Raw genomic sequence first — 14,605 nt, 5'->3', positions numbered from 1 at the left:
TATAAACAAAACACTAGGATTAGCATTATCATTTCTTTTCCAAAATGATGTAATAATTGTAACTGCACGCATGCATAACTTTGAAAAAATCCAAACCAGAACCTTCTAAGATTTAAGTCAATAGAGATAATCAACAGAGATTTAAGTTTACACTCCCTAATGTGGGATAAGGAACAAAAATACTAATACCTAGAAATAGCTTACAGAAAAGAAGGAAATGGCAGGTACATACATCAAAAGGAAATAAAAAGCTGTTGTTGGGGCCTTTAATCTTCTCGCTGTGCAACTCACTTCAGCAGAGTCAGGGCAACCTTCGTGCTGCTCCCACGAGCTGAAAAAACGTCTCTTTAGCTGAATGTAAGAGTATCCAAGAGCCTGATTAGGGCTCTTCCAAGTACAAAAATTAACATCAGCAATGCTATAAAAAAAAAAATACCTCCTATCTACTTGTGCATATATCCATTTCTTCAGCTATTATCCCAAGTCAAAAAAACCCAATCTTTACCTCGACTAGAACCATAAATACTGCCTGGAATGATAGGGTTTATGATCAATCTTTCACTTTGTTCATAAATAATTTTCTCAGAAGTAATTTAAATCAAATGTATACAGTCTTATCAAATTCACTACTTAAAAAAAAAAAATCTGATTATAGTTCATCTTCCCAGTGTGACTGTGAACACTTTAGGGTAGCACAGAGTTGTCCTTATAGTAGATTGATGACACCCAAAACCGGGTTTTCTAATTTTAAGTCTAGGCTGCTTCCACTGAGTCACAGAAGATGGTCAAGAAAGAAAAGCCAGGCTTCCTCTGTACCTGGCCACAGAGTAACCCTATTACCCCAGGCAATGATCCTACAGATGTGAGCCTGAGAGAATGGCAGCATCAATCAACCCACCCTCACTAACAAGAAAACAAATTAAGGAGCAGATTCCACTGCTGATGGGGACATGACTTCTAGATCTTGAAGACAGCCTGTACACAAGTGCACTGACTCTGGATATAGGCTCCTCATTGTTCCTAGTGGCATTAATTTCAGGGCTCATGGGCCTACTCAGTGAAGCTAAAGCTCTTGGCTACACAAAAGGAAGCTGGTTATTTGGTGTACTAGAAGGAGTACACCCAATACTCTTGACAAGTCCTACACTCAAGTTCATATTCCTACTCTATTATTGACATGCTTTCGGGACCTTAGTTTCTTCAACAGGAAAATGGGGGTGATAAGACCCCTTCTCAGAGTCATTGTAGGCAATATGTCCAGTTCAGTGCCTGGCAAATAGTCAAGGCTCATCAAAAGTGGGTCTACTACCCACTGACCTTTCTGCTCAGAATACTTTCTTGCTTGTTTTCTATATTCTGGATCAAATCTACTTTTTATAAACCTGAATAGCCTTACCAAGTACCAAGTATGACCCTACTACCGTCTAGTTTATTAAAATCATCTGTGCGGGGCAGGGAGATCTGATAATGTTTAGATGTAATAATCCAGATTTAATCTTGCTACTTGAAGTGTGATGTACAGACCAGAAGCATCAGCCATTATTTGGAAGTCTGTTTGAAAGGCACACTCTTAGGCCCCATCCTAGACCTACTAAATCAGAATTTACGATATCTCCAAATGATATGTTTACATCTGAAAGTTCAAGAAATATTGTTCTATAATATACATGAATATTCAATAAATCAAAGCCTACTGACACTCTAAGGAATCAGCTCTGGCAACTTCTGCTGCTGGTGGTACTCTATGAATCTTTAGGTAGAAAGCAACTACCGACCAGGGCATTTACAGTGGAAGGATGGAATAACTGTACGCTTCTTATTTTGCGCCTTTTGAGTTTAAAAAACAGTGCACTAAGTACAATGATTTTAAGGCAATATTTAAATCTTCTATATTAATGCAATTTTTGTTATGTGATAAGAACTCTGAATATAATTAGTAATATGAGCATTCTGCTTATATGTAAACTAATAGCAGGAAGGATATTTTCAATGTAGTAATTTCTGGTTTCTAGGGTGTAACACATAAAAGATCTATTAGTAATAAGCTTTCACAAACTGAATGTTCTCAACACAGGATGAAAATGTTCTAAAGCATGTCTTTGTTTCTAATGTGCACTGTGATCCCATGCATGTGCTCTTCCTCACTCTCATCAACTTTCTGAAATATTTTTTAGTTCTTTCCAGTTATATGTGAAAGTACAATTTTTAAATGTTCTTGAAAGTAAAATTACAACCCAAATTTCTAAAATGAATCACCAAATGCTGGATAGGGAAACTGGTAACTTGGTGTATTAGGAAACAAAAACCAATCTGAGTGAGTCATCTCTGTGATCATAGATAACACAGCCACAGCCAGGGCTTGTCACAAACAAATGCCTACAGCAACCACATGTCAGAATCTTGTGTTTAATGGTTTCTCACATTAAAATGCATCAGTCAGCTCTGTGAAACCAGGAAGTGGAACCCAGGACACCACATAAATAACAAACACACTCTCTTAAGTTTGGTATTATTTATCTTTGTGCTCTAAGTCCATTTCAATTTTTGGTAGATACATAAAAATGAAAGTGCTGTTTTGTCAGGAGGTAAGCAGAAAGGTAAATGCTAACATGACAGGGCTTCTGAAATATTCCACAGGACAATTTCAAAACTTTTTGGAAGCCTATTTATTGAAGCCTTTAATCTAAAATGATAAAGGTGATCAGAAGTTGGCAGATGCCTCAAAAAATGTAACCGAGGAAGTTATAATAGGCTCTAGAAGCAGAAAGCCTGTTATCATTTGTTTCCATGCATTATCTATATGCATGGCTCTTTCTGAGGTATTACAAGCTAAAAAGAAAAGATGAGTGGGTAGTGAATTTGTGCTACACGGCACTGCCATACAGATGCTACTCCTTGCACCCACTAGCGAACGCCTCTGTAGTGAACAACCAGAGGTCCTCCTGAACCACTGGACAGGGGATATATGTCAGGACCAAGCCTGTCCCATTTTGGCCAGGCTCAACTCAGGGATAATGCAACACCGAGGCTATGCTTTTCAAATGGGGTATCTCTTATCAACACCACACATCCATTGGCCAGCTGGGCCCCAAGGAAACATCACTTGAACAGTAGGTATGAGCTCTTGTACCCACAACATAAGCACTTTCCGCTGAAACACTGGAGATCAGTTGGAGGCAATGGCAATACCTCCAGGTCCATTCCTTCACTAGACCACTCCCAAAGTAAAAACAAACAAACAAAACCATTATAATTTCTAAAATAAGAACAGGATAAAATGCCTGCATAAAGCCCCTATGCCCACCCCCCATTATTTCCATTATGCATACACTACCTCATAATGAAGGGAATAAAGGGTGCCATGCTGAGAGCAGAACAGGTGCCATCCATCGGGGAAGGGTAGAGTCTCCCCAACACCAAAAGTAAGAGAAACATGCTTGGATGATGGTTTAGTTCGCCTACATCACTGAAAAAAATGATTGTACACAAAAGATTTAAAATTTAAGAGGTGAGGCACTATCTTCAAACATTTTTCTCATTATATAAAGTGACTTTTTATGATTAAAGGATAGTTTTTCTTTTTTCATTTTTTCCTCCATTCTCTTTATATATTGTGCAAATAAGGAAGAACTACTGGCAAAGCCATGGATTGGGCTTTTGTACACAATTCTCTGATAATTTGAGTCTGCTGTTTTGATTCGAGCTATCCATATAGTAGAGAGGTGCCTCTTCCAGAGTATGAAATGTGAGACTTTCAACATCCAAAAGTACTTAAGAAAGCATGAACAGTCACTTATTAGGACCAGAAAAGCCTGTCTGCACAAATTACTCATGAGGAAATGTATCATAAACAGAAGTAAAATTCACTGATGTTACTTTATTCTCCCAATTACAACCAGCATAAATTCATACCAAGTACAAAAATTGCTTAGAAGAATAAAAAAGCCCATGTTCTAACATGTCCATACTAAAAATTACACCAGCAGCTACGGAATAGACAATGGTGAACTCTTCTATTTGCCTTAATCAGACTGGAACCCCTCTAAATGTCTGTGTTTCCAGGTCACTGGCCCTCTTTGCTCAGGTAGACCAGTTCCATTTCTGATCATAGGTGACCAGATTAGTCAGCTAATTGCTGTAGTTTCACAATGGTCAGCTGTAACAGACCAGTAATAAAAAAAATGACAGGTGTGTGTTCAAGTTAACTCAATATGTAAACACATAATTTAAATATAATAGGAAGAAAATGATTCTTAATAGAGGAAATCACCATGTGCTTCTAAGAAACTAGTTCCTGTATAACACTGAAAACAGGATTAAATTTGATAAAATTTAATATAAAACAGGGTTTTAAAAATATAAAATAAAATATAATAAAATATAATAATGAGATTCTATGAACTTCTCAGGTATAAATCTACCAGAGTCAGGCAATATGATATAATAAAAAAGCGTTTATAAAAATCCATCTATGTTACAGGGAGGAGCTGATTAAAAATTGTTGCCTGGAGGGAAAATCTCAATTAAGAAAGTAATTCACATCCTTGATTTCACTTTGCCCCACTCTGTTCTTTTCTTACCTGTCCACAGTATTGGCTACAGCTTCTAACTGTTTGAGAAGAAAAGGATAGAGTTCTGGGAAACGAGAGAAAAATTCACTCCCTGTCATTCTGTGGAAAGAAAACAAAAAAAGATGAATTACTATCATTTATTTCCTCTAATTTGATAATAAAGCCTTTTTATTTCATTTTTTTAAGGGAGAGATAACTAAGATCATTTATTTAGATATTTAATAAAATAAAGTTAAGAACAAAACCTGCTTCTGAAGAATTTAACAATCAATAGAAACAAAACATTTAATTTTGATTTGGGAAGTGCTCTTAACGTGGAATTTTATCTCAAAGTTTAAGATTACAAAGTTTAAGATTACTCTGAAGGGGTGGCATAAATCTTCCCTAACTTTCCGCCTCTTATCAACTTTAGATGTATGCTCCTATTAATGGAGAACCCAATTATCATATTTTTAAATTTGCAGTATATTTTACACACAATGAAATGCTCAAATCTTAAGTGTATCATATGATCAGTTTTTACAAATGCATACACTCATGTAATCCACACCCCAATGAAGACTCAGAAAATTTCCATCATCCCAGGAAAGTTCCCTTGTGCCCCTTCCCAGTGAATTCCCAATCCTCAAAGCAATCATGATTTGATTTCTATCACCACAATTTGGTTGTTTATTCTAGAATTTCATATAAATGTAATAATACATAATTTTTTGTGTCTAGCTTCTTTTAATTGGCATAAAGTTTATGAGATTCATTCATGTTATTTGATGTATCAATAGTTTGATTCTTTTTTTGTTAAGTAGTATTCCATTGTATGAATATACAAATTTGTTTATCCATTCTCCTCTTGATAAACATGGACTGTTTCCATTTGCTAGCCATCATGAATAAAGCTGCTATGAACATTCTTGTATAGGTTTTTGTGAACATATATTTTTGTTTCTCTTAAATACCTGAGAACAAAACTACAGTATATTTAATATTTTAGAAAACTGAAAGTTTTCCAAAATAATTTCTATAGCATATGCTATTGTCTTTCTCTTTTCCATTTTAGCCATCCTAGTGGGTATGGACTACTACCCACCTGTGATTTTGATTTACATTTCCTTGATGATTAATGATGTTAAACATGTTTCATGTGCTTTGGTCATTGGTATCACCTTTTGGAAAGTATCTTTTCAAGATTTTTGCCCATTTTCAAATTAAGTTGCTTATTTCCTCTGCGATATATACGCATTGCATGTACTTTTTCCTAGTCTATGGCTTGCCAATTTATTTTCTTAATGTATTTCTGATGAACAGAAGTTTTAAAATTTGATGAAGTCCAATAATTGGATCTATTTTTTTCTTTTATGATTCATGCTTTCAATAGTCAAAGAAATCTTTTCTTATCCAAACATCACAGATATTCTGTTTTAATCTATAAGTTTTATAGTTTCAGTTTTTTTTATTATGGTCTATGATCCATCTGAAATTAATTTTTGTGTATGGTGTGAGGTAGAGATCAAGGTTCTTTTTTTACATTTTTGTATCATATTTTTAATAGAAAGATGCCATAAAAAAAGATATGTGCCTTAAATAGGAGAGCTGTGCCATGTTCATGGGTGAAAACATTCAATATTATAAAGATAAAATTCTCCCCAAATTCAATGCAATTCCAATAAAAATAGTGTGTGTGTATGTAACTGGACAACCACATTCTAAAATGTATATAGATGTACCAAGAGCCAAGAGTAGCAAAGATGATCTAAAAGAACAAGAAAGTTGTAGGACTCATCCAATCAGGTAGCTAGAAATGTTATAAAACTTTAGTAATTAGGACACCGTGGTGACAAGTAGGCCAATGAAATAAAATAGAGGACATAACGATACATGCATATAGAAAAACTTGATTTATGAAAGAGCTGTTGCTACAGATGACAGTACTATGAAGATCATTGGTGCTATGATAATTAATTATCCACAGGGACAAAATTAAAATTGGGTCTCAACTTCCCACTACATACAAAATTAAATTTCAGTGAATTCAAGAATTAGAAGTAAAAAGTAAAACTGCTAAAATCTTTAAAAGACAATAGAGAATAGAATTTATTGAACAAGACCCAAAAAGCATCAATTAGTAGGGAAATTTAATATAATCAAGTACATTAGTTAATATATTTTTGAAAATTTTGTACACCAAAAAATGGTATAAAGAAAAATACAAAATAATAATAAAATACAAAATAAGAAGTAAACACACAAAGTATTTTTGGCTAAGGAAGAATATGAAATGTTATGGAATAAAAGAGACTTGACACTTAAAAGACTTACCCTACTAAAAAAGACTAAATGCAGCGTGTGGACCTTGTTTGGATTCTAATTCCAACAAACTAACTATAAAAAAGACATTTCTATGACTATTAGGACAATTTGAATATTAAGAAATTATTAACTTCCTTAGACGTGATAATAGCATGGTGGTATTTCTTTTTAAATTCTCTTATCAATCAGTAATGCATACTAAAGTATTTATGGTAAAAATAACATGATGTCTGAGACCTACTTTTCAGGAGGGCAAGAAATGGATAAATAAGAGTGGCAAAATGTTGATAACTGTTGAAGCTGAGTGATGGATATACAGGGCTTAGTTACACAAGTCTCTTTACTTTTACATGTTAAAAATTCCCACTTCTCCCAAGAAGACATACAAATGGCTAACAGATGTATGAAAAGATGCTTACCTACAACAGCTATGAGGAAAATGCAAATCAAAACCATAATGAGATACCAACTCACACATGTTAGAATGGCTATTATCAACAACACAAGTAATAACAAGTGTTTGAGAGGTTGTGGGGGAAAAGGAACCCTCATACACTGCTGGTGGGAATGTCAATTGGTATAGCCACTATGGAAAATGGTATGCAGGTTCCTCAAAAAACTAATAGAATTACCATATGACCCAGCAATCCCCCAAATCTGAAAACATTTATCCATAAAGATGTGTGTACCCCGATGTTCACTTCAGCGTTATTCATGGTGGCCAAGACATGGAAACAACTGAAGTGTCCTTTGATAGATGATTGCATAAAGAATATAGGGTACATATAGACAATGAAATATTATTCAGCCATATAGAAAGATAAAATATTGCTATTTGTGACAACATAGAGGGATCTTGAGATTATCGTACTAAGCGGAAAAAGAAAATATTAAGAACCATACAATTTCACTCATATGTGGAATATAAAACAAAGCAACAGATGAACAAGACAAACAAATAAAAACTCATAGACACAGACAACAGTTTAGTGGTTACCAGAGGGAAAGCGGGGAGAGGGGAGTTGGATAAAGGTAAAGGGGGTCAAATATATGGTGATGGAAAGAGATTTGACTTTGAGTGGTGAACACACAATGCTATATAAAGATGGTGTCTTACTGAATTGTATACTTGAAACCTATGTAATTTTATTAACCAATGTCCCCATAATAAATTTAATTTAAAAATTCCCTTAATACAAAGTTTTAAAAAAATTATTAAAAATTAAAATTTTACTTTTCAAGCCACAAATGGAGAGAAAATTTATAATATATCTAATTGAGAATTACATAATTAGTATTCACAGGATATATGAAGAGCTCTAGTGAATCAATAAGTATAAGACGAACAACTCGATATATAAATGGACAAAACCTACCAAAATAAATGCAAAGAAGATAATCATTAGTGGCCAATAAATATATATAAAAAAAAGATTTTCAACTACATCGAGAAACCATTTTATGTCCTTGAATTGGCAAAGATTTACTAAAACAATTTAAAAAAATAATTTGGCATTTTCTTGAAAACCACAGACATTTTTACCCAGTGACTCGGAAATGCTATTCTTAGGTGAATGGTCTATTAACCTCTTGGACATGGGCGACAGAAGGCTTGTATAGCATATGCATAGCAGCCACATATCTATCAACAGTAGCATTAATAAACTGTGGTACACTCACACAATGGAATTAAGTACAGCAGTAAATCAGAATGAACTACAGACACATACAACAACACAGATGATTCTCAGGAATGTATATTAAGTGAAAAAAGCAAGTTACAGAGAATATATGCAATATGATCCTTCTTTGTTTATAACAAAGCACCATTAAATCATATAATGCTATGAGAAGCAAATTTATGTGATAAAAAAATGAAAAGCAAAAGAATAAATAAAACCAAAATTGACAAAAACAATCACTTCTCTCCAAGGGGGACAGAAAAGAAATGGGATTAGGGAGGAACATATAAGGGGCTTCAAAAGCAATGTTCAATTCTTAAACTAGGTGGTAGATCCCAAACTATTTGTTTCATAGTTACTTTTTTAAACCTAACATACATATTACAAATGTTCTTTTGTGCCTATTTCATATTCAGTAACATCAATTTTTTTAGAAGAGTCCTTATTCCATTCCAAATTACATATTTATCGAACATTTATATTGAATATTTTATGTAAAATGTGCTTATTTTCTCTTCTTATTTATTAAATTTATGGAAAATAAATAAATAAAAGAAACGAACTAGACCCCTCCCACCCAGTGCCCCTCCTCATAGAAAACTATGCAAAAGTATCTTAGCTTTCCTTTTTAAAAAACTTCAGTGCATACAAATCCATACTTTTAGTTTGGCTTCCCACCAATCCCACAAATATGCATGTTATATATACTGCTGTTTAACTTATTTTTTACCTAAACTATATCTTCAAAATCGTTCACTATTAGGTACACTAATCTATTTCTTTCCATCTAATGGCTGCAGAGTAATCCATTGCACGGTTGAATATAATCGATTTAATCTCTAATGATAGGCTTTTTGGTTGTTATTCATTCCTTGCTGTTATAAACTATGACATATATAAATCTCCCTGCTAATAAAGTACAAACCTGGGTTTTGCAGGGTCAGTGTTTTACAAAGGAAGGAGGCAAAAACCATTCCATTACAGGCTACTGTTACATTCTTTATCACCTCCAAGCAAAAGTGGTCAAGAATATCAGTTTCCATTTTTAGTAGAGTTACTATATGAATTCAGTACTGGGATCCCTGAGTACACTTCTGCATACAGAATCTCACCATTTACACAACAAAGCCTGGTGGATATGTCCTCTTGAAGAATCAGTTATTAATTTCTGGGGGAGTAAGTCTTTCCTTTATGGCCTAATATCTCTTGGTGGAGTCAGAAAGACAAGTATTCTCACTTAAGCAAACCATATGACTGTATTACCATGATCTAGAAACTGCCTTGATAAATAACTGGCTCTGCTGACCAACATACTACCAGAGAAAAGGGCTGTGGAGCTACTGTTCTAAAATTAAAGTCATTGTTTTAATTGCATTAAAGCTAATTGTCCTTATTCAGTAACCTTAGCAAACATCTGCCAACTAGTGTATCTTGGAAGAAGGTACATTACTCAAAGTTAACCGTTTGGTGAACATTTTAACTGTTTTGTTCTTAGTAGCTTGGTGGGTTTTGAATAATCATTTAAAAAATATTCTGTTAAAATTATTGTGTCTATGCTTGATGGTGTAGGACTTTGAAGCATGAGCTGTGCATCTATCAGGGTTTAAGAAAAACCAAAATTATTTTCTAAGGATGATTTTGACCTTATACAGGTACTATGAACACACAGGTAGTACCTTTTCATTACAGCATTCTTAGGCTCCATAATACTGTTAATAAAATGTTGACCCTATTTCTGGTTCAGCTCACCTGAAAGGCCAAGGCTGCAATTTACTGCAAACACCCAGGAATGGAGCTCTATGTATTTGCCAGGCAGCATCAGCCAACTTTGCATCAGCCAAGGGCTACTAAAGACCGCTAAATATTTATGAATGCTGCCTGAAGGATATGCAATATTAACGATTCTTTTGTATTATAAAACAGCCTCAAGAGGTAAGGCATAGGAGGATATCAGAATTATCTAAGGAGATTATTCAAACTTCAATCACCCCAGATTCTCAACTACACCAAAAGGTCTACACTACAGCATCTTAAATCCAGAACTTAGGCTGCTGATATATTAATTCTAGCCCTCAACTAACTAATGACTACATTTTATGGTTAAACTGAGTGAAGAATCATTTATAATAGTGCCTCTATATGGAGGCAGTTCATAGGTTTGGGGCTATCTGTATGTCTGCAATCTAGCCTTATTTTAAAAGGCCAAGGCCATGGAATCATTTAGTCCATATTTGAATCTTCCTCTTCTGAATCCTGGAACATATGAGTTTTATCTCTCACCTGCTACTTAATCAAAACTGTAGTGTGATCATATTTTTATCAAGAAAATAGCAAATATATATTTTTAAATACCTATATACTTCATGTTGAGTACCGTGCTAGGTCCTATAGGAGATACCAACAATATGAGATAGTCACTGCTCTTAGAGCTTAAAATCTGGTTAGGAGACAAAGCATATAAATAGAACATAACTAATAATATAAGGCAAACCAGTGTAAGGGACAAATAAATGATGCTTACAATAAGAGTATATCTATTTTATTTTTTGACATTATCTCAGGTACTAAGTATAATGCTCAGTTCACAGCTGGTGCCTAATACAGAGTTGCTGAGTGAATGAAGCAAAACAAAAGGACAGAGAAAAGGAATTGTGACTTAAGATAGTAACAAATTCATAATATCTTAAAGTGCCTCATTAGCTATATCTAAGGACATTCAGAATCACATTTGAATTAATAAATTGAGTATCCTGCCAGGGCTTAAAATTTCTTAAATACAAATATATAAAGCTTGTTTCACTGGTTTGCAAACAGTTCAATTCTAGTTCACCCAAATAAGCAAACAGGCTGATATGTTACCTCCACAGATATAGCAAGCCCTGGGGGTAAATTCTCCAATGACAGGCATTTCAAACCTGTTTATCTATGTGCCCAAAAACTAGCCCAGCAACTTCATAAAAAAACGAGAGGGAAAACTGAACCTCTCGTAAGTTCAGCTCCTAGGAAGACAAAAGGAGACCACTAAAAATTGTGAATGGGATAAAACAGACAAAGGTGAAAGCAAACAAGCCAAGATAAAGGGTGAGAATAAAGCAGCTTTACTTAGGGCTGTCAGACCATACAAAAGGTGAGTTATTCCTTATCACTTTGTCAGGTAAGATTATGCACAACTGATGAGAGGCCCTCGGGGAAACAGAGAAGCTCCTTGAAAAAACTCTACTTGTTTAGCACCAAGAATAAGGTGCCAGCAGCACATAGTGGCTGTGAGCTCCACCAAGGCACTCCTCTGCCTTTCATGGTCAGTGTTGGACTTCCCTGAGCCCAGCCGGGGCCTAGAACAAAATAGGCAGGCAAGACAGCTTTACTGAATAAATGAAAATGCCTGCCTGGCACTATTTTGTTTTATTTTAAAAGCTTTTAAAAAACAATTCTATTACTACTTGTTTGTTGAGGAAAAATTCAATAATAAAGAACATTCCAAAGAAAAATCTAAAAATCAACACGAACTCACCACCCAGATAGCTAGTCTATTTTGATGCCTACCTACACCTCCTTATATATTGCTCTATAATTTGCTTTTTATACTTAATAGTATAGCAAGAACACTGTTCCATATCAATGTGAACCCATTTTAATGTAGTGCTTCTACATGGTAGATTCTCTTAGTCTTGGCTAAGCCACATGTGGATGGCAGTCCCTATTCCAGCTGTGTTCCAGAGCTTCCTTTTGTCTGTACATTCCACGTCTAATCTTGGTAATGCGAAGAGTCTAGTTTTTGAGTTTCTGAGCTTTTACCATTTTGGTAGTCTCTGAATCCAGCCTGCCACCTAACACATCGGAATCTAACCTAGCCTTAAAAAAAAAAAAAAAAAAAGCTTCACTTGAATCAAGCTTCTTCTATTTCTCTTAGGGACCCTGTCCTAAGATATGCCATACATATAAAAAACTGAAATGCCAGAAGCACATGCTTCCGAGTTTAACAAAAGCATCTCAATGAAAACTATTATGCAATAAAAAAGAAGCATTTAATGAAACGTGTTAAAAAAACAAGATCCCCCATTTCCCACATACACATTCCCAATCATCTCTCAAGAAGAAGGATCAACAGAAAAATGCACAAAAGTATAACAGGAAAGCTAGCAAAGGCAAGCAAAAACATGCAGGAGTAAGGAACTATATAGCAGACAGCAGCAAAGGCATAGCTTGTGCTCAATTTAAAACAAATGAACAAACAAACAAACAAAAAACCCAGAACTTATTCACAGGCCATGGAACGAACACCATAAACCTGGTGATTGGACAAAAACAAATGCTAAAGGCAAAAGCGTGGAAGTTTTCAGTTGGTATTTCAAATGAGAACCCAATAAACTATAAAAACCTAGCTACTCCCAGATTCTGGCCTATAAAACCACCCCAGAGGAAAGAAATCAGCTAAAGGCCTATGTCTTCTCGCCACAGTGATTGCTGATAAAAACAAAAAACTCATCTTCAAAACAGTATCACCAAACGGAAACAAACCTACAAAGAAGACAAAGCACATTAGCAGCACACATGCGTGCTTGTTGGCATCCATGCGCATGTGCGCGCACGCACACGCACGCACGCGCGCGCACACACACACACACACACACACACTTCAAGGGTGATCAAATGCAAACTGATAAAATACAATAATAACAAAGAAATCTGGGTTTGGAATCCCACCAGGAGGCCCATCTCTGACTCTGTTCCTAGATTCCCCTCACCACCTCTGACTGGCGCTGACATTAGCATCTCTCTCTAGAGAAGCCGCAGTTAAAAAAGAATGAGTGATTGGACAGCAGAGATGTCAGGAGAACCAGGGTCAGAATCTCACTCAACAAACACTGTAATGGTTCCACCAGGAAGTCCTGTTATTAAATTTTAGGCAAACTGTGTAGGAAGTTAAATGAAAGGCATCTTCTTCAGGGCCTCTGTTCTAAGAGCACTGGCTCTGACCAGGTGTCCTGCAGTCTCATTTCCCTTCCTATGCCCTGTAAATAGCCATAAAATTATTGGACTTGTTAAATGCTTTTCTAATCTTTACCTTCAGGAACTGCTTTCAAGGTGAAGAATCTCCAAAATCATATTAGCTATCACTATATTATACCCAGGAAGAAAGGTGAAAGGTCTTAGTTCTGGAAGTGCACTGCTATTCCCCTTGCGAAATCACTGGCCCAGGTGTGGGCCCAGAAATACATTTCCATTCATCACACAACCAGCTGGTCAGTAAAGTCCCATCTCTTGAATTCCTTATGTGTGCAAGGTCCCGTTCCAGGGCCTGTGCTCACCTCAATCCTGCTTCAATCAGAACAGTTCTGGTTTTCTTCTGTTTTTATGTTTTAAATATTGGGATTATATTTGAAAAAAGTGGTTTGTTGCTTTAAAGGTTTGGGAAACAACTGCCTTGGAATAGAAATATGAATATTTTTATAATGGAATTTTTTTCTTAGAAAAATCCCATCACCTATGAAGTCTCAGAATCTTCAATAATTAATTCAATAATCATTTTCTAAACAGTTATGGTAGACTGTTTCCAAACATAGCCAACAATAATTTTTACTGCCCTCTCTATGTATACATGCCTCCCTTCCTTCAAGAGGTAGGCTCTATTTCCTCTCCCCTTGACTCTAGTCTACCTTGTGACTTCTTGGATCAATAGAAGGCTATAAAAGTGATACTGTGCCAGCTCTGCCTTAGGCTTCAAGAGCCATGGCGGCATCTGTATTCACTGTCTTGAAGACTTGACTACTCTGCTAGAGAGAGGGCCCACTAGCCCCAAGTCATTTAAGCCTCTAATATGTTAATGTGTGAGTGTGAAGTCATCTTGGTCATCCCAACCCCAGCTGAGATCTCAGGTAATGTAGCTACCCGAGTGATCCAAAATGATACCGCATGGTGAAGAAGAACCACCCAGCTAAATCCAGCTAACACAGAGAATTGTGAGAAATAATAAATTATTATTATTTTAAGCCACTAAATGTTAGACTGTATGTTATGCAGCAATAGGTAGAATATTCAAGGCTCAGA

At 35.5% G+C, this 14,605-nt stretch overlaps 1 protein-coding gene across 1 annotated transcript in view; it reads right to left on the bottom strand.

Annotated features, from left to right (window-relative positions):
- THADA (THADA, armadillo repeat containing) overlaps positions 1 to 14,605 on the bottom strand; it is a 285,149-nt gene that overhangs the window by 152,222 nt on the left and 118,322 nt on the right. The window contains 2 exon segments of the mRNA XM_006909639.3: positions 3,335 to 3,466; positions 4,581 to 4,670. Of these exon segments, the coding sequence (XP_006909701.1) occupies positions 3,335 to 3,466; positions 4,581 to 4,670 (222 nt within the window).

The sequence above is a fragment of the Pteropus alecto genome, unplaced genomic scaffold (assembly GCF_000325575.1).
Source record: "Pteropus alecto unplaced genomic scaffold, ASM32557v1 scaffold131, whole genome shotgun sequence".
Lineage (NCBI taxonomy): Eukaryota > Metazoa > Chordata > Mammalia > Chiroptera > Pteropodidae > Pteropus > Pteropus alecto.
This window is presented reverse-complemented; position numbering and strand designations above follow the sequence as displayed.